Source organism: Lissotriton helveticus, chromosome 6, assembly GCF_964261635.1.
Source record: "Lissotriton helveticus chromosome 6, aLisHel1.1, whole genome shotgun sequence".
NCBI lineage: Eukaryota > Metazoa > Chordata > Amphibia > Caudata > Salamandridae > Lissotriton > Lissotriton helveticus.
In genome coordinates this window covers 1,915,844,623-1,915,864,557 of record NC_136067.1, presented here as the reverse complement: position 1 = coordinate 1,915,864,557, position 19,935 = coordinate 1,915,844,623, and the positions used below count along the sequence as shown (strand labels likewise).

The following is a 19,935-nucleotide window of genomic DNA, read 5'->3' as shown; positions in this document are numbered from 1 at the left end:
ATCATGTGGACTATAACCAAGTGGTGAATGGACGCGGGGGCTGTGTGCAGGAGCTGTACAGGGGATTTGGACAGTGCTGACGCTGTGTAGCATCAGGGGCTAGCATTCCGTGCTCTCCCGTGACATGGAAGGGGGACAGGCAGGGTCATGGTCGAGGATGAAGCCTGAGTCTCATGTGATTCTATGTGCTAGATTTTCTGGCTGGTAAAATTGGGTCTGGCGTTTATACACCCAGGAAATCCAGGTGTGTAGACAGCGGGCTGATAATAATTGAGTGAAGCAGTATCTCACTGGTACGTTCTGCTCAATCCAATTTATAATCAGGGCCCAAAATTCAAACTAGAAACTGAAACCCAATCTGGCTCTTATTGGAGCAGGCTTCATTATATGATGTTTTGTGCTCCCTGAGGTGTGTTGATTGCAGAGAACTTTAGTTTGTCTGCCAGATGGGAAATGGCTCTCTTTTTTTCATGATTGAGAGTACAAAAGTGGAGGAGGTACAAAGGTCAGCGTACAAGAATCCCTTCCCAGGTCTGGCTGCTTAGTTCACTAGACCACAATGATTTATTATATTTCCAAGTCTCTTGTCAGGGACAGCACTCACATTTTAAGATAATCTTCTATGTCTGTATGTTGTATACATCAATTCACAGCGTTTAAACTATTTGTGTGTTCATCATGATGCATTTAAAGTAATGCTGCTGTGTTTTCATTGTTTTTGCCTGCTTCCTGCTGCAGGACACCCGTTAGTGGATACAACTTTGAAACAAAGCAAGGAACACCTTTCAGCTACTTTACCTATGGGGTCGCCTGCTCTGAGGTGGAGATCGATTGCTTGACTGGGGACCATAAGGTTGGCAACATTTATTCTATTTTAACTACCATCAAGTATTATTACTGTGAGGCAAAAGTCACACAAGATGAAACGACAGTCATTTTTTATACAAAACCCCAAATCAAAGTGCTAAAGAGGTTTATGCGAAAAATGGAGGGGATAGTTCATAAAGAGAGAGGGGCATATTTACAAGCCTCTCAGACAGAGGGACATATTTACAAACCCCTTGGCCGCCGGTGGCGCAGTGTGGTGCTCCATATTTACAAAGCCACGTAAAGCCACCCTGAGTGGCTTTTTCGTGGCCTTGTAAATACTGCCCCTTTTCACAGAGCACTTTGCATGAAAGGGGCACGCCATGGGTGCTGCTACACAACACCCCTGGATTCTGCTGTATTCCCAGATTTACAACATTTCGTAAACCTGCGAATGCATCCTAACTTTACTACTCCTAAATGCCTTTTGTGAATACTGAAAGTTGTAAAGTTAGGATTTTGTCTCAGATTACTTTTGTGAATCGGGCCCATTGTTTACATTTTGTCATGTGAAAGAGCTTTCTCTGTCTGGACTGTTTCAAATGTTACCTGCCTGCAGCAAAATTGTCTTAATTTGCATTCTAAACCAGCTGGCTGTGATACTCTTTTAGAGCACTGGGATTGAGAATGATCTCTTTGTATCAGTTAGTCCCCTCCCTCAGCTCCCACTCCATGTAGATCCCCTTTTTCCTCAAACCACCACATACTTCAACAGTGAAGGTGGCCTTTGGTCCTCTCTTGCTGGTAGATCCTACACCTTTAGCCCTACACAAATGGTGGCCACCTTGATCACTTTCATTGTTGATAGGTTGTTTTGATCATCTTAAACTGAAATGACCCTGCTGAATGGGAATGTATTATTCTTTTGCAATACCTGTAATGGATTATTATTATTAGATATTTCATTACTAAGAACATCTACATGAAATAACTCACGCTGAAAGGAGGTATAAGATGCAACAAGGTTATTGCTCTCCATGAACGCCTCTTGTCTTATCTTGTCATTTTTTATCCTACACATATTCATTCTCATAAGTATAACAAAGCTAGGAGCATTTTGACAAATTATTAGATATTTTTGAGGAATTGAAGTGTTATCAGCACAAGTCCAATTAAAATACAACATACAATTAAAACAGAATTTGCATTTGTAATGCTAACAGACAAAAGGGCTTTAAGTTACAGAGTGTTAATCAGAAGAGAGTGTTGTATAATTTTACCGTTATTTTCAAATTCATTCCCGTCATTTTTAATTTGCAGAACCTTCGTACAGATATAGTGATGGATGTCGGCAAAAGTCTTAACCCAGCTATAGATATAGGACAGGTGAGCAAGAAATATTCTCTTTATAAATTGTTTTTATTTCTGTGTCGTGCTCAACGTGCCTGTCAGTTATGTTCATTGGACCTTGATTTAGCTCTGTGACTCGACCCCGAAGGGGCATTATTGCACTCTGTCAGGCAGGAGATGACAAAGACGGCTAATTAAGACTAATTAAAACTAATTAAAACAGCAATGTTTTTAGATGTTTTTTAAAGCTGGAAACACTGGGACAAGCATGAATGAACAGAGGGAGCGCATTTCAGTGGTACGGGGCGTGGTAGGTAAATGCTACAGAAGTTCAACAAAAAGAAAACCTACAATTGCTCCTTCTTCAGTTTAGCCCCAAGAATATGGAAGGCACTACCTCCCGAATTCAGATCAAACCCCTCCACTACCTCCATCAAAAAATAAGTAAAATGCTTCTGTTGAATAGTTTCCTTCAATCGTAGCTCTGAAGCCACTCAGCTTGAATATTTTCTTTTGGGCACCTCTAGGCCTTGAATCTGCCAGGCCAACATATTGTATCTGTATTGCTGCTTGCTTATTCCTTATTGCATTTCTCCCTGTATGTATAAATTGTCTGCTATTTGTACAGCGCTCTGATACCTTGCCGGGTCATGTTCGTGCTGTATAAAACTCCTCAAAGCAAATAAATAAATAAATAAATCAACCATACTTACTCTCTTATTACATATTGGGGGGCAGGTCTTCTCTTGCGATCAGCATATAATTTATAAGTAACCTAGGCATTTTCTAAGGCTTTCTGTGCTGGGCTCTACATATCTACTAACTTCTTGCACAGAAGCAACTGAAATAGATGGAGAAGGAACAAAAGGTAATATTCGGGCATAGTAAGCATACATAGAAAAGAGAGGTGACCTACCCATGGATGAGTGTTTAGTATTATTGTATATTAATTCACCTAACCACAACGTCTTGCGTCATTTCTTCTCTTTTAACAACGCTTAATATCTCAAATACTGTCCAACATATTAATTCAAACTTTTAGTCGGTCCTCCTGAGGGTGGTACCTGTTGGACATTAGGACTTCCATATCTAGATCTTTATACAAGGCAGATCAGACTTTTGAGATATACTGAGACCATTTATCAGTAATCACGACTTGCAGGATACCATGAAATCAAATAATGCGTTGTGCAAAAACTTGTGACAACTCCTTAGAAGTGGGTACCCAGGTAGGGAGATAAAATGACCCCTGGTAGTCAAATGGTTTACAACCACTATAATAACAGTTCTACCTTGACCTTTGGATAACTCCAATGACACTGTATGCCAAGGCCCCGATGGAACAGGCAAAGGTCTCAATAAGCCTGTTAGTATTAATACGAGCACAAGTAGATCATGTTTACACATAACTCTTAATATAAGCAATTAGACTTCAGCAAAAAATCTTCCATTACTACTAAGGGGCCGAATCCGATCCCATCCGGAAGGCCTCCGAATCGGGTTCGGCAGTAGCGGATCGGATTCAGAGACTTATTTTCCGAGCGAGTCGTACACAGGTCCGAACATCCAAGTACAATGCGAATGAACGTGTAAGCGCTGACCGACCCTTATCCGGTTCCGAACCGCTCCGTACGACCGTACGGACACGATTCGTACCACGCAATGGAGACGTTTTACGACCGAGCGAGTACTATGCACAAGTCGGACAGCCGGATCGAGCCAAAAACTCCGACTCGCAACATGTCCAGGAAGCTGCCTTTGGGAGGCTGTACAGGGCCCCCCTGCACCTGTGGCCTTACGAATCGGTCACAGGGGAGGACCGAAAGGTCCCCCCTACACATGCATGTACGGTTTGGATGGCACCAACGCGTACACACTACAGGGGATGGCCTTGTTGGCAATGTACCCATTCAGTCAATGGCAGCCCGTGTACACGTCGTACAACCAGCTCCCATTGACTTCAATAGGAGTCCGAGCGGCCCGAGTCCGTCAGCATACGGCTGCATCGTACTCGCTCGGTCGGACTCCAGGCGCACGGCTCCGTCGGAAAATCCTCCGGATCTGACTCGGACAGAGAGCTTTCCCAACGAGATCGGAATCGGCTTCTAAGTGTGCATCAATGTCCAGCAACTTTGATTCACAAAACCAATTCATAGCTTGGTGTCTGAACTGAACTGATGAGAAAAACACTGTTTTCCTTGATATACCAATTCAGCTATTTCATGTCTGTATTCTTGTTCCTTTCACCAAGTCTCCTTATCTATAGATCAAGCTTTTGTAAGGAATTTTGTCAGAAAGGGCTCCACAATAATTATGACAATCAAATGACAAAATTATAGGTGATTGTTTTGTCAACTAACTCTCACTTTAGAGCATCACCCTTACAATAACTGAGCCCTGGTCAGTAATTTATCAGAAAATCAAAGTCATCATAGAGCAAGGTCTGTTTGAGGTGCTCAGGCGTTAGTGCTGTTGCTAATTTCAAGAACTGTAAGTTTATGTAATCAATATTCCATTTCTTTAGTATGTTTGGCCCACTACAAGTAATATATCCATTCCTCAAAAGATATTTTAACAGCCAAGAGTTCTCTATTGGTGAATGTGTGATTTAACTAAGCTGATTAAAATGTCATTACAAAAATAAGCTAATCGGTGAACCTGTCTTGTATTTGGATTTCTCTAAAGTACAAAAAACTCTCATAGCTTTTAGGAAGTACCCATCTCCATGATAAAAGGACACTCTACATTACGTAGTTGCAAAATTGGAAGACCAGAAAGATGCCCATTAAGAACCGGAATTCCTTGACAAACACAAACTGCTGCTTTTTATAGTAACTTGCTAATGGGTCTTAAAAGTTCACAAAAATGATGAAGGAACCTCCTACAAAAATTGGAAAAGCCCAATCAATTTTGAATCGCCTTAACAGAAATTGGTGTGAGCCACTCAACAGTTGGTACCATTCTGTTCATCCGTCTGAATGATGCCCTCTTTTGTAGTTCTGTTTCTCAAAAACACTACAGTAGTAGCTTGGACTATTATCTCTCAATCATATAACTGCCTTAATATGTGATAAATGTCTTTCCAATGAGTCTAAATTAACTAGATAGACAATACAGAAGACATCCAAAAACCCTTCTAATGCTTCATCAATAAAATACTGAAATATTGCAGGATTGTTGCAGAATCCATAGCCACATACTTGTATTCAGACAACCCAAACTTACTCTGGAATGGCATTTTCCATTCATCTGACTAGATGGTAAGCTTTTTTGAGATCCAACTTTGTGAATATGTTTGAATTTCGGGTCTGATCTAACAGCGTAGATATTATTGGCAAAGGGCAATAATTTTTCACCGTTATTCTATACAGGGATCCATACGTATGCATGTTCTCAGTTCACCCCCATTCCCAGGAACAAAAAATATCAAAGAAGAAGCAGGGGATTTTGATGACCCAATAAATTAAAATGCCATATCTATGTACTATTTAAGATATTCTGTTTCTGATTCAGTTAGCGCAAACATTCTCTTTGGTGAGATAGATTAATTGTGAGTGTCGCTCCCCCACGCCCACTGAGTCTTAAGCACTAAGCCATACTTTCTGGCATGCCTCATGACATGGTTAATCTCCAGAACATAACTTTTCTTGAGAGATTCAACATGGTAAAAGTCACCATAATATGTGGAATTGAACTTCCACATTGATCACTCGTTGGCCCACATAGGGGAATTGTTTTCAGTTTCTTCACGTATAACACTCACATTTATTTACATCTCATTCACCCAGTCCTTGAAAAATTACCTATATGAAATTCATTCATGAATGACACCTATATACCTACACCAAAAGCAAATGTGTCTTCACCAATGCAACTAATTGCATTCCAAGATGAAGGTATGGGCAAACATTTCTTTTATGATAGCCCAAACTCATGTCCTCATCAATATCACTGGAGAAAATCCACTGTTCACAAATCTCTCACACATCATGTTCCTTCCATCCAAAGCCTCCTTACATGTAGCTCCTAACCGGATCTCTGCAGAAGGGAAATGTCACCAGGTCCCCCCTCCTCCTCCCCTTTCCCCATCTCCCCACTACAACACAGAAACCAACACCAGCTCCCCTTCCCAGCTCAAGTATTGTGTCTCATTAACAAAGGTGGAAATCCCTAGCCTTTGCTCACAAATGACATACAGTAACAACCAACTGATTCTTGAAGTACCCAAAACAAAAAAACAACAACATTCTCAATTTTCAACTCTTTTTTCTAGAACAAAGAGAATGATACCCTTGCTTATAGCGTACAAGAATCAGAAACAATATCTCCCTCTTCATGCTTGTAGTCTGCAAGAAAGAACCCAATATCATCCTCTTCTTGTTCTGTATTGAAGTCTCTAACTCCTACCACTCTAACCACCCTAACAACAAAGGAACCTTAACCTGTGCGATTCCTATATATATTGTTCAAACCTCAGCTGCTGTAAAATTTGTAAATTGTAACCGCTTATCACCCTGACCTCAAAGACTAACCTCTAAACGCCATTGTAAATGTTGTACATTTTACACTAACCATTACCAATTTAAATTTGATAAACCGTAAAAGTATTTAATGCTGATGTAATGTTGCTTCTATCTCCTAATACCAATATTAAGTCATCCAAGTTTTTGTAAATTTCCACCTAGTGCTTTTGTAACCTGCACACAGTGGGATGCACTGTCAAACCCTTTGTTAAGCATGGCTCTACTAACCAGGGCTAGGTTCACACTACAAAACAACCCAAATCAATAAAGGAGAGGCAACCTAAATTGGAAACCCCAAAATCATACTGTATCATGAAGGGTTTGATGATGTTTACCATGAAATATAGAAGAACGACCATGACATCATTGCTTAAAAGCTTTCGACCACTGATATATAAACACTAACCCATTGCCCCCCATTTAGGGGAGGGCACATTACCAGCTCAACTTTTACACCAAAAGCTGGAACCAAAAATTTCTAATAGGATTGGCAAAAAATGCACTATTGTTTCATATGCGTACACGTTTGAAGACATCAACAGCATCTTTCCTATCTGCAGATTGAAGGTGCATTTGTTCAAGGTCTAGGCCTGTTTACCTTGGAGGAAATGAAGTACTCCCCTGAAGGAAATTTGTACACCCGTGGGCCGGGGATGTACAAGATCCCTGGCTTTGGAGACATTGCAACAGAGTTTAATGTGTCCCTGCTCCGTGACTGTCCAAACAGCAAAGCAATCTATTCCTCGAAGGTAATGTATGGGACCTAAAGACTTGTCCTAAAGTGCTTATATGTAAGTGGCATGTGCCTCCATGGAAATTTGATGTCTCAAGTTACATATTTTAGGGATCTACTGTAACATTTTTGATGTAATGTAGGCATAGATTTAATAACTGAGGGCCATATGTATCAAGGTACCCATTTGCGATTCTGCAATAGCGATTTTTAAGAAATAGCTATTTCAGAATCGCAAATTGGTATGTACGTACAAGATCGAATTTTTTGCGAATTCTTATTATTCCTTAATTGCGATTAGCAAATTGTGAATCGCAATTAAGGAATACTTTCCCATTCATTTCAATGGGCCAGGAGGCCCATAGGAATGAATGGGAAAGTATTCTCAATTTTGCGATTCGCGATTTGAAAATCGCAAATTGAGAATAATTTCAAGGATGCAGGGGTGTCCAAAGGATACCCTGTTGCACCCCTGAAATACGCATGGGTGCACATACATGCCCAAAGGGCATGTATGTGTGTCACATGGCACTTTGAAAAATGCAAAAATGGGCATTTTTCAAGGAATTCGCAAATTACCACCAACTTGAAGTTGCATTTAAGGAATCGCAAAATTTGCGATTCCTTAAATGCAATTGCAAAATAAGAAATCGCAAAATTTGTGATTCCTTATTTTGCACCAGATTTTCCTTTATACATACCATTTTGCAAACGCTGAAATTCTGTGAATTTCGGCATTTGCGAATGTGAATTTGCTTCATACATATGGCCCATAGTCATGAATGTTGGATAATGCAGACAACATTTAACAGTTACAACTCCATTTCTTGTTGTTTGACAAATTTTTATAACTATGTTTTATCCATTTTTCGAATTTCACCACCTTCATATTCTATCCTTCCTTATTTCTCTTTTTCTATGCTTTTTTAACTGCTTTGCCACCCATTCGTCCCTTTTTTAGGTCTGTGTTGACAGCGCACTTGTGTGCAAAACGTTTGCTTACAATACACTAGAGTGGGCTTTGGATCAGCCGTGAGAAACCAGTGGCTGATTTGCTTCAGGCATTGTCAGTCACATTTTAGTTAAGCCAAAAGGGGAATACTGCTCTTTCACTGTCATGGTGTTGGCTGTTTGGTGTATCATTCTGCCTGGCTTGACTTGCAATTCATGAGAGACATGGTTACATGTAAAACGTACACTCAATTAATACAGTTTTATCACATTTTGGGCCATATGTATCAAGCAAAATTGGGATCGCAAACACCAAATTTCGGCGTTTGTGAACGCAATTTTGCTGAGTGGTATGTATGAGGCAAATCTGCGGGCAAAATAAGGAATTGCGAAATTTGTGATTCCTTATTTTGAGATTGCATTTAAGGAATCGCAAATTTTGCGATTCCTTAAATGCAATGTAAGAAGCACCAAAAAAGCGCAATTTGGCCTTAAGGAATCGCAAATTACCACCAACTTCAAGTTGGTGGTAATATGCGATTTCTTTGAAAAATGCACTTTTTTGCATTTTTCAAAGTGCAATGTGAAGCACATACATGCCCTCAGGGTATGTATGTGCGCCACATGTTCACCCATGCTTATTTCAGGGGTGCAACAGGGTGTTCTTTTCACACCCTTGCACCCTTGAAATTGCATTCTTAATTTGCGATTCTCTAATTGCTAATCGCAAATTGAGAATGTCTTCCCATTCATTCCTATGGGCCTGTAGGCCCATAGGAATGAATGGGGAGGTATTCCTTATTTGCGAATTGCAATTTGAGATTCGCAAGTAAGGAATATGTAGGATTCGCAAAATGTATTGCAAATCCTACATACGTAGCATTTGGCGATTCTCAAATAGCGATTTGAAAAAAATCGCTATTGGAGAATCGCAAAATAGGATTTTGATATATATGGCCATTGGTTCTTTATCTCATGCATGCATTGAAATTTTTTATCACATCGGAATGACCATATTGAGGTCAAACTATCTGGTGAGATAAACAAAGAGCAATAAGGTGGTGTAGTATATGCTCCTGCTGCAACAGCTTATTAAAGATGGGCCGTGACTCCAAGCAGACTTTCAGACTAACTAGTATAACTGAAACACTATAGCCAGGCTTTCTTTCTTCTATCAACCAGAACCCCCACCAATAGCATACCACCACTAATACCCCCACAGCCACCAGCACCACACCACTACCACCAACCCATATGAACATCAATATTAAACAACTACCAATGCCACCAACAACACCATCATCAACCACTATTATTGGCAACAATAACACTAATACCACCAACACCACTAATAGCTTCACCACTAGCACCATTACCGTCACTACCACCACCAATAACAACTCTGCTAATACTGCTGCAACTAATATCGCCAACACCATTGCCACCACCATTATCCAGCATTGACAAAGCAAATATATCTTACAATATTGTGCTATTGTATGCAACTATCAAATCGGATTTCCTGTGTTTGAATGTGTTTTCACACTAAACCCAAACCTACTGAATTTGCCAAAGCCTGTTTTGTTTAAACTTCTTGCATTTTTACCCTTGGGCTTCCTTGCCCGGCCACGGAGGTCAACGGGTAAATGTAATTGATTGTGTTTCTTCACCTGTTGCACCTGTTCTGAAGATGAAAGCAGCTTCTGATTTCTTTTAAATTAGTACATGTGGTTTCTGAGTTTTCCTCTTTTGTCTCTCCATTAAATTGCTCACTGTATACTGAATTACTGAAATATATATGGGTACTCCCTTGAAATAGATACAGATTTCAGATGAATGAAAACCAAACATTTATTCACCATTTCTAAATATTATTGCTTACACTGGTTCACTCCCAAGAAAATATTTCTGAGGCAACAGGCAGTAGTTTTAAAACAGTCTTCTTCTTTGTCTCTGAATAGTGATGCTAGGACCATTCACAGTTGTGTGAGTTTTGCAAGGGCAAGGATTGGAAAGCAAATGGAGTGAATTGTCAAAAGAAAGGAAGATTTGTCGAAGTGGCAATATTATTGGTATACTTTATATTTTTTACCATCAAATGGATAAACCAGGAGCAATAATAATAGCTTGTAAATTCTAAAGAAATTAAATTTTCCTTTGTTAATGCAATGCCGTCTCCTGATCTCTTCCTATCTGCAAAGCGATTGGTTAAAGGGTTATTGGAAGTGAGACGACAAGATAGTATGTGGTGGATAATCTAGGGATGGATGTGGTGGGTGAGCAATTTAGGGTCATGTTAGGAAACAAGCAAAACAGATGAGGCTATATGTAAGGAGGCGGGTGCACTGAGATACAAAACATGGTATAAAGCAGGACTTTAAAAATTCTGAAACAAACACATAGCAATATGTTTATTTGAAAAGAAAGCCACAATAATAATTTAGTCAATGGTTGCCTAAAGAATTAAAGAGCAATGTATGATTAATATAGATATAGTGCTTAGATGTGGTGGGCCGCCCAGTTTATCTACGAATGGTGTCTATTATCATGGTTTTGTTAATTTAGGCTCAGATGCAATGACCTCTCGTTCTTCTTCATGTTCTCAGGCTGTTGGCGAGCCACCTCTTTTCTTGGCAGCATCAATCTTTTTTGCCATTAAAGATGCCATCAACTCTGCGAGGAGTGAAGTCGGTCTTACAGGACCCTTTAGACTGGACAGCCCTGCAACACCAGAGAGGATAAGAAGCGCTTGTGTAGACAATTTTACCAAAATGGTATTGTATAGTTTGTTCATTTTTCTTGACCGTTATCTAGTTAATGCCCACTGAAGAGTAACTGCATGTGGTATAGATAGAATTTCTGAGATATACAAGAGTAGAATTGGATGCAACCTCATGGCCCATCTAACCCAAACATGTGAATAGATCTCAGTGTATTGTAGACTGCTGATACGTTTTTGAGTCATTATTCGCTCTCCCCGGTCAAAAGTTGCCTTGACATGGGAGCACACAAGCATGGTGCCCCCTCTACAACGCCTGTCCTATCAGAGAGTATTTATCAGGTATTTGAAGATATACCTTACGCACATGATACATCCACAATGAAAAGCTCTAAAGGAAGCCGAAAGGACCAAAGATTGGAATATAATTTTGAACCCAAATAGAATCTAGCATAACAAGATCAAAGTTTGCACCGCCACTGACCATAGAAAAGCTTTGCCATTTGTTTTGTGAACAACAGCCAAAAACCCATGTATCCCTGCTACAGGATAGGCAAAGGAGAACAATGTTTACTGTAAGAATTCCCAATATTTAGAACGGATATCTTGGGGTGGCAGTGTGGACTGCATTGTAAGTGGATACAAAACCAAGCTTGCACAACTTTCAGAAACATATGGGCAATTCTCAGTCAAGAAACAGTGTCTCACATGTTCACACCCAAGAACACACAATTCTATTAAGTAGCACCACTGAATATCGATAAACTACATAAATATTGAGTTTCAAATAATGTTCTACCAACATATTGTAGCCAGAATATTGACCACTACAGCATTGTGAAGATAAGTACTAGTTTACTGGTCTTACCTCCACATTTATGTACCATGACCACATGTGTATCTTCAAGGTATTTAGATTTGGCATAAAGAATAATAAATCTATGCTAACCTACATGCATATTTACCTCCACAATATTTTGATAGTTGATATGTAGGCTACAATATGTTTGTGCTCGATATTCTGACATATGACCATAAAAATCTTTTTCAGATCATGGGCCTCTCAAACCAAGATCACAAAGTGCCCACCTATTTTCTGGTTCTACAAATCGAAGAGCAGGCAATTGCCTCAAGGACCCCTTGTGGTTTGAACTGCCCTTTACTTTCTGTATGTGGCAGAGTCCAACTTTTCAGTTCCACATCCACACACACTAAGGCAGTTTATGTGGGTACCACATTGTAGAAGAGACTTGCTGTATATCTCCCAGTATCATAGCTCCATTGCAGACTGTTTAAAGAATAGAAGTGGTGCATGATCATTTAGCAAGAGAGAAAGAGGACTTTGAGGGCCAGTACCCAAAGAAAGCCAGCTAGTAAGCTAGTAGTAACACACTCTTCTGGCGATCTTGACCTTCTACTGCCTACTACTATAGTAGTACTATAGACTCATGAGAATCTAGCTAGAATGTGAGACAGTCCCTTTGGTTGGCTAACAACCAGGCATGTGCACCCTCATTGGAAGCCTCTCCTGTCAGGTTATCAGACTCTCTGGGTAACAGCTCTATGCAGACCTGCCTGTGCTGGAGAGTAACCCCACAAGTATATGTCACACTATCAACAAATGGAGATAGTGTCCAGTATAAGAAACTGCTGCCCTAACAACTTAAACATTCTGAATATCAACCCTTCACACATGAAGCACATCTACAGTGACAAGAGGGGATACTGTGCTGCTGGTTTACCCACACACACCACTAGGTAGATGTTGAATTTTCCATCTGCCTTTGTGGCGAAAATAGTTCTTCTGCCACCGTGAAGGTGGAAAATATCCTACATTTAAAATACTCTCACATGACTGGAAGTGAATCTCCATAAAAGTGGCTTTCCCTGAAACTGGGAAAACCAATTTGCAGAGATATCAACTCAAATTATGTGATTACTTGGGTGGGAGGGTGGAATTTCTATTTCTATTTCTATTTTAAGCATTTATTGAGCGAGACAGCTGCCCCAGCCAAGGGGCGTCCCGGTGCTAAAAGCAAAGTAGCAGCAGAATACAAAGAGGGTTTACACAGTAGGAAAGAGAAAGGTTTTAATAGCTTTCCTAAATTGAGTGAGATTGTCAAGACCACGAATGTGGGTGGGCAAAGAATTCCAAAGAACAACCACTCTATAACGAAAGGAGCCACCTCCAGCACAAACTTTCCTGACGCGAGGGACCCACAACAAATGTTGGCCCATGGAGCGAAGCTGGACATAGAACTACAGCAAATCTGTCAGTGAGCTTGGAGATCCGAGCTTCAGAATTTTGAAAGCTATACAGAGTGCTTTAAACTCAATCCTTTAAGCCACAGGCAGCCAGTGAAGACGGCGAAGACTGCTAGACACTGAGCAGACACTACGCAGGCCCAGAAGAGCTCTCACTGCGGCATTCTGAACTCTCTGTAGCCTTAATACTTCTGCCTTGTTTAGACCTAGGTACAGAGAGTTCACATAATCAATCCAAGAGATAATCAGTGCCTGAATAATAAGCTGTCCAGTCGGGGCATCGAAGAAGCCCAGGTTAGGTCTCAGCCCACGGAGGAGACCGAAACAGGTGCCCGCTACCTTCTTTGTTTGGGTCTGGAGACTAAGTGAAGAGTCCATCCACACCCCCCAAGTTTTTTACCACCTGTTTGGTGGGGGGAGGGGTACCTAGATTACTGGGCCACTAGTGCTCATTCCATAGCTCATGGTCCTTTCCCACCACCTCTGACTTGCTAGCATTCAGCTGGAGGCAATTGGCTGTTAACCAGCCGGCAACTGCTGCAAGATCACCTTGGAACTTAGCGGCGTTGTCCCTGGAGTTACCAGAGAGTGCCACCACCAGCTGCGTGTCATCGGCGTAGGAGACCACCGTCAGCCCTCTGCTCTTGGCCAAAACAGCCAAAGGTTGTACATATAAATTGAAGAGCAGAGGACTCAAAGATGAACCCTGTGGTACTCCGTACTTGACGGGAAATATAGATGAAAAAAAGGGGGAGCAGTCACCTGATAAGACCTATCTGCAAGAAATGATCAAGCCACTTCAGAGCAAGGCCACATATGCCTGCCTCTTTTAACCAACGCAGCAAAATGGCATGGGAACCCGTATCAAACACGGCACTGAGATCCAGAAGCATCAGCGCCGATGTCTGTCCTGTGTCCAGTGCTGCCCAAAGATGTTCTTGTACCATCAAAAGCGCTGACTCCCTACCATGGTGGTCAAGTACATTATTACTGGTCAGGTGATCCGAAACAATGGAGTTGATGTATGCTTCCACAATTTTAACAGTCCAGGGGAGCAGTGAGATTGGCCTGAAATTCTCCGTTTTTTTTGCATCCAGGGAGGGTTTTTTAAGCAAAGGCAATACTCTGGCCCGTTTCCATGCTATAGGAACGATCGCTTGACTGAGTGATTTATTAATCACTTTGCCAAGAGAAGGAGAAATAATAGGTAAAATTCTCCTGAAGTGTCAGGTTTCAGAGGATTGGCCGATGAACCTGATTTAATTTTTGCACAAAGGGCAAGTAACTGATCCTGCTCCATCTGAGGAAATACCTCTAGGGTATTCATCGTCCCATAGCTGAGTAATTCAGTGTAGTCCAAAGCAGTAATAGGGAAGCCTTTATAGATATCTTCTATCTTTTCAAAAAAGAATGAGGCAAGTTCCTCACATTGCTGACTCGAGGAAATGAATGGGCCTGCCGTCTCCTTCTGATTTTTTAAATCTGACACAATGGAGAAGATACTCTTCGCGAGATTAGTACTATTCCTAATTTTCAGGGCATAAAATGCTGCCCGTTCAGTGTGAATTGCCCTGTGGTAGGTCCTTCTACCACCAACAATGGACAACTGAAAATCTGCCCATCTATCTCCTCTTCTTCAAATGCTGGGGTGTGATTACCAGTGCATATGGGTTATTATGCACTCCTGTTAGTGAAATCCCCCACCCTTTCTATGGCAGACTTAACAGATTTAACTCTGCCACAGATGGTGGCGGGCCAGCCACACTACACAGGACAATTAATTCTATCCACTCCTGGTGCAGATATCTGTGATTTTTGGAGGACCCTTCAGCTTCACTCTCTATGTGGTCGCAGAACACCTTATTGATTGCACCATCCTTAACAACGTATCTTAGAGGTGCTTTACCCAACTTATTTCAATAATGTCTTGAGCAGTTCTGCTCTAGGAGATTTAAAGTTCACTTCTAGGCTACCCCTTCAGTCAGACTGACATATCTGAAGTGTGCTTATCTTCAATGCCTAATCTCGGCTTCTATACCATACCAAGTTTATCACCCTCACACAATAAGAATAGACTTTTGTGAATATGCTTCCATCACTTAAATCTTTGTTCGCCAAAGTTAAATTATGCCATCTGGTAACACTTGATGTTCTTCTCTTGCAGTGTCCGGATGCTCAACCAGGAACATATAAACCATGGGCTGTGAGAGTATGAGCAAACAACCTTTGCAGAAGCTTCCCACCACAAGCATCATTTGTGAAACAATGGCGTGATATTAAATTTGCCTAAGACTAACTGGAAGAACATTCAGTGCTAAAGGCACACACTCTGAATGATGATGACTTTGGATTCAAGCCTGGATTCTACTGCCGCTTGTGGATTTTTCTACTTATTCTACTAATAAAGCAACAACCCTCTTGTACATTTGCCATCAGTGGCATTGGGAAATCTTAGAACAAAGTCTGCCAATACAAAGACAAATTACCTCCTGGTTTTTCCAAGGGGGTGAGGTACTGTTAAATAGTTAAGCACTGTTGAGAAGACATGCTTTGCAATTGAAAACATGTATAGCACTTCTGACCTTAGTCCGGCAAATCATACTAGATTACTCAAGGACAGATGATGATGCAGGACCTTGTGATTTAACTAGAGCAGTGACGTACAGCAGCGATCCAAGAGTGACGGATCAGGTCATATTTTCAGGGTAGTAACTGACTGTAAATGAGTATAATGGATATTAATTGTATGGTGTATATGTCTATGACCCCACTTGCTAAGTGTTAAATTACAACATTGAAATGTTAGTTTCACAACTGCAGTTGATGGGGTGGTGGTGAGCAAGTTATTAGGAGTTATCTACCACAGTTGCAGGTGACAATATAGCCTTATAGACCACCATAACGGGCATTACAATAAAGGCCTGCTTATAGGGTCTTAGTGCATTCCGCTTCATGAGGGTGGAATGCCCTAATTAACATCAAAGGCTGCCTGTCCTGGTGGAAAGAGGGGGTTTAAACCCCTGCCACTTTGAAGCCTTTGGTTCACAGCTCATGTTGTGAATGTGTAATAATTACATCGACTCTCAGGGCCGCAATGCTAAATGATGAACATACACAGCTGTGAAATGAGGCAGACATAAGCCTCTATTTTCCTGGGGTTGGCCCAACTGCTTTTCAGCAGAGAAAGCGAGACCAAGTAGCTGAGAAACATTTCTCCTCCCTAATTTAGATGCTTCTGATGTCACTGTGAGCTATGGCGCCCAAGTAAATAGTCTTTGCCCCTCTCTCTCTTCTGACCAATCCACATATCCTGGAGAGGCAGTTGTGAGGAAAAACCAGAGGCTGTGGATTAGGACATTGTAATGTTGAAAGCAACAACCCAAGACTAGTGTTTATATCCAGTATATAGTCAAAAGTGAATTATCCCTGGTAACTGTTTATACATATAGAGATGAAGTCTACTTGTAAGGAGGGCACAAGCCATTTTTTTTACATATAACTACAGCCCATGTGATAGACAAATCGAAAAAGTATATTGGAAACTAAAAACATTTTATTTTGTCACAAAATTATTTATTTAAAAATGTTTTGCAAAACACAAATGTCACAGTTAAAAATGTGCACAATTAAAAATGACTCAATTAAAATATGACATGCAGGTTATCTCAAGAATGAATTAGAAAAAAGGATTTTTCTGAAAACACTGCAGACTACAATACATCACAAACATAAAAAGGAGAGAGAAACGACAGCCACTATACTTTGTCATTTATATAATACATATCTATTTGCACAATATTGTAACTGGGTCCTGAACCGGCCTAATATTTGAGTATCTATGGATCCAGCCACTCATATGGATTATGTAGAGAATGCGTTGACGCGTTTCTATGGGTTTACTGGTAAAGTTCCATCTTTATCAAGACATCATATATTAATCTCTTGTAATTCATATTTGTCACCAGCTTCAATCATGTCGGAGACAAAAGAATTTATATAAATCCAAAGTTCGTTATCTTCGCTCTTTTTCCTATCATGCAATGTACAATCTAGTGCCAAGAACATCTCTTACACACACAAAAAAAACTCAATTTTTGTATCAAAGAGTTCTACTTCGATATATTAAAAAAGCATAAAAATCCACTGTGTACAATTTAACACCCATTAGTTCTCAAAGTATACTTCATCAAAATAGAATTTTATAAAGAAAAGGGGGAAACCTTAAAAACTATTTGTTTCAGAAAAATAGTTTTTTCTAATTCATTCTTGCGATATCCTGCATGTAATTTTTTAATTGAGTCATTTTTAATTGTGTCAATTTTTGCGAAACATTTTTTAATAAATAATTTTGTTACAAAATAAAATCTTTTTAGTTTCCAATATACTTTTTCGATTTGTGTATCCCATGGGCTGTGTTTATATGTTAACAAATGTTTCTGTGCCCTCATTACAAGTAGATTTCATGTCTATATGTATATACAGTTACCAGGGATAATTCACTTTTGACTTGGTGTAAGTATCCTATTCCCTTGGTGAGGTACAAGGGATCCCTCTCTCTATTTTACAGATATCCAGTATATATACATCACAGTGCCCATTCAACACACATTACTACTAATTTGACTGTGTGAATTACCCTCAAAGGACGTTGCACCCACCTGGAAGCAGCCTTGGCCAGACAGCCAATGCCGCTTATGCGGTTACAGCCAAGAAAGCTTACTCCACCTTATGTGTGTGTGTCCTGCCCTCCTGCCCCTTAGACTGTACCGCCCTGCACTGAGGGCTCTTCAGTTTAGGTCTTGCCACCCGCAGTAATGACACTTTTGAACGGACACAGCATTCAGTTATCATGTAAGACTCCCAGATTTCTGCTTTATGCAGCAAGGCTACTTCCACAGCAAACACGTGCTTTCCTCAATCAACACTGAAGTATGAATTCAAGCCGGGAGCAACCACAATTAACCAGGTGTAGGCTGCAAAGACCAGTATGAAACCAACTACTTTAGAATAGCCTAAATTGTGCAAAAGCAGCCACGTACCGCAAGTAGCCCGCACTCTTTGAATTTCAGCATTGCCTGACACTATGTCTGTGATGATCCTGGCCCCAGCCTCAATCGCAATTAGGCATTTGCACCCCATCAAATTCATTTTTCGTAATTGACTTTACGGGTTAATAGGCACTGGTCACTTTATTTCACGGGCGCCCTAGGTGGGGAGTCTCAGAATGCAGAAGCATGAAATGTTCCTACATCTACAACTGTGTCCTTCTGTGTTGTTACTTATGCATTTGTTGTTGTCCTGTTTGAATGTTATAATTGTTCTAATGCATTCTCCTTTTTTACTCTGATCATTAATAGTCCCCAATGCATCAATGACAAAAGAGGGTCCCTGAAATCAGAAATACTAGGAGAGGGAGGCAGGGAGCAAAGTAGAACGAGAACAGAACCTCTTCTAGGTAACGCATTTAGTACATAGTTAATGTGTCCATTAATTTGTTTATATCAACATTGTCCCACAACAAATTATTTGAAAAACATAATTCTTATTTATTTTTAGACATGAAGAAAATGTATATATACAGTACAAATTAACATCTTATAAATATACAACCTCCCTCAAACATACTGAAGCAACCGACCATCCTTACATACATCCAATCAACCATACACAATTACACCACAATCAAAAAATTAAACAAGACATTGCAAAAGGAGAAAAAATACAAAAAAGTAAATGAGACAATAACAAACACACAAAATAAAAGAGGCACCGATGCGCATTTCGGAAAGGACCAGTGTCCACAGTTCCTTCGTCAGGGCACAATGAATACAATTCTTTTGAAGCGATGCTGTCTTCAGAATTCAATAGTAAAACATGTTATGACAAAAGGGGTCTCAATCTTGAAATTTTCCAATACACATAAGTATATTATCCAAATGTCCTAGAAGGAAAGAATACCTGGGCAATTATCTCGATCACTACGGTGCGTATAAGCCAAGATTCCAGCGGCTCGAGGGCCCTGAATATGTACAGGACAATGACACTATTCCCAATAAAAGTCCTGGATAAAGGGCGTGAGGTAAAGTACGCCCCTCTGGCGTCCGGGTAAGCCAATATTCTTATATGCTAATAGCTAATTCTAGCAACAACACAGGAATGTAGCATCCAAAATGGCCACTCCAGCAAAAACCACAATAGAAAAACTTCCTCGTAATTCACAGGGACTGAACACAAAACGGCAGGTCCTCCAGTGGCAAGGCGTCTATGGGTAGCGCCGAACATATTCCCCAATGCAGCCACGGCTCAATGGGTTTAATATGGTCACTTGTTTTAACTTATTACTTGCTCAACTTATTAATGTTTTTAGCTTATACATTTGGTTTTACATTGCAATTATTTTAATTAATTGGCAATGCAGAATTACCTAATGGTGCCATGCATGGAATTGTGAGGAACCCGAGATCACTAGTGCCAAGGCCAACCTGCTGTTCCTGCTTGCAGCACTGGAGGCACCACAAATGAATGAATCAGTGAAGCCAGAATGCCCTACTCCACACCTGTAATTGCTGATCTGCTCTCTGGCCTTC

The 19,935-nt window shown here is 40.5% G+C and overlaps 1 protein-coding gene across 3 annotated transcripts in view; it reads left to right on the top strand.

Moving 5' to 3' along the window:
• Positions 1 to 19,111, top strand: part of LOC144763874 (xanthine dehydrogenase/oxidase-like) — a 385,606-nt gene extending 366,495 nt beyond the window's left edge. The window contains exons 32-37 of one of the 3 annotated variants that reach the window (XM_078649867.1): positions 739 to 853; positions 2,128 to 2,193; positions 7,241 to 7,429; positions 10,971 to 11,138; positions 15,513 to 16,053; positions 17,838 to 19,111. In XM_078649867.1, the coding sequence (XP_078505993.1) occupies positions 739 to 853; positions 2,128 to 2,193; positions 7,241 to 7,429; positions 10,971 to 11,138; positions 15,513 to 15,563 (589 nt within the window). In that variant the 3' untranslated portion in view covers positions 15,564 to 16,053; positions 17,838 to 19,111. Of the gene's footprint in view, positions 1 to 738; positions 854 to 2,127; positions 2,194 to 7,240; positions 7,430 to 10,970; positions 11,139 to 15,512; positions 16,750 to 17,830 lie in introns of all 3 variants that reach the window. The other 2 variants (XM_078649866.1, XM_078649865.1) reach the window with 2 other exon arrangements.
• The last annotated feature ends 824 nt before the right edge of the window (positions 19,112 to 19,935 follow it).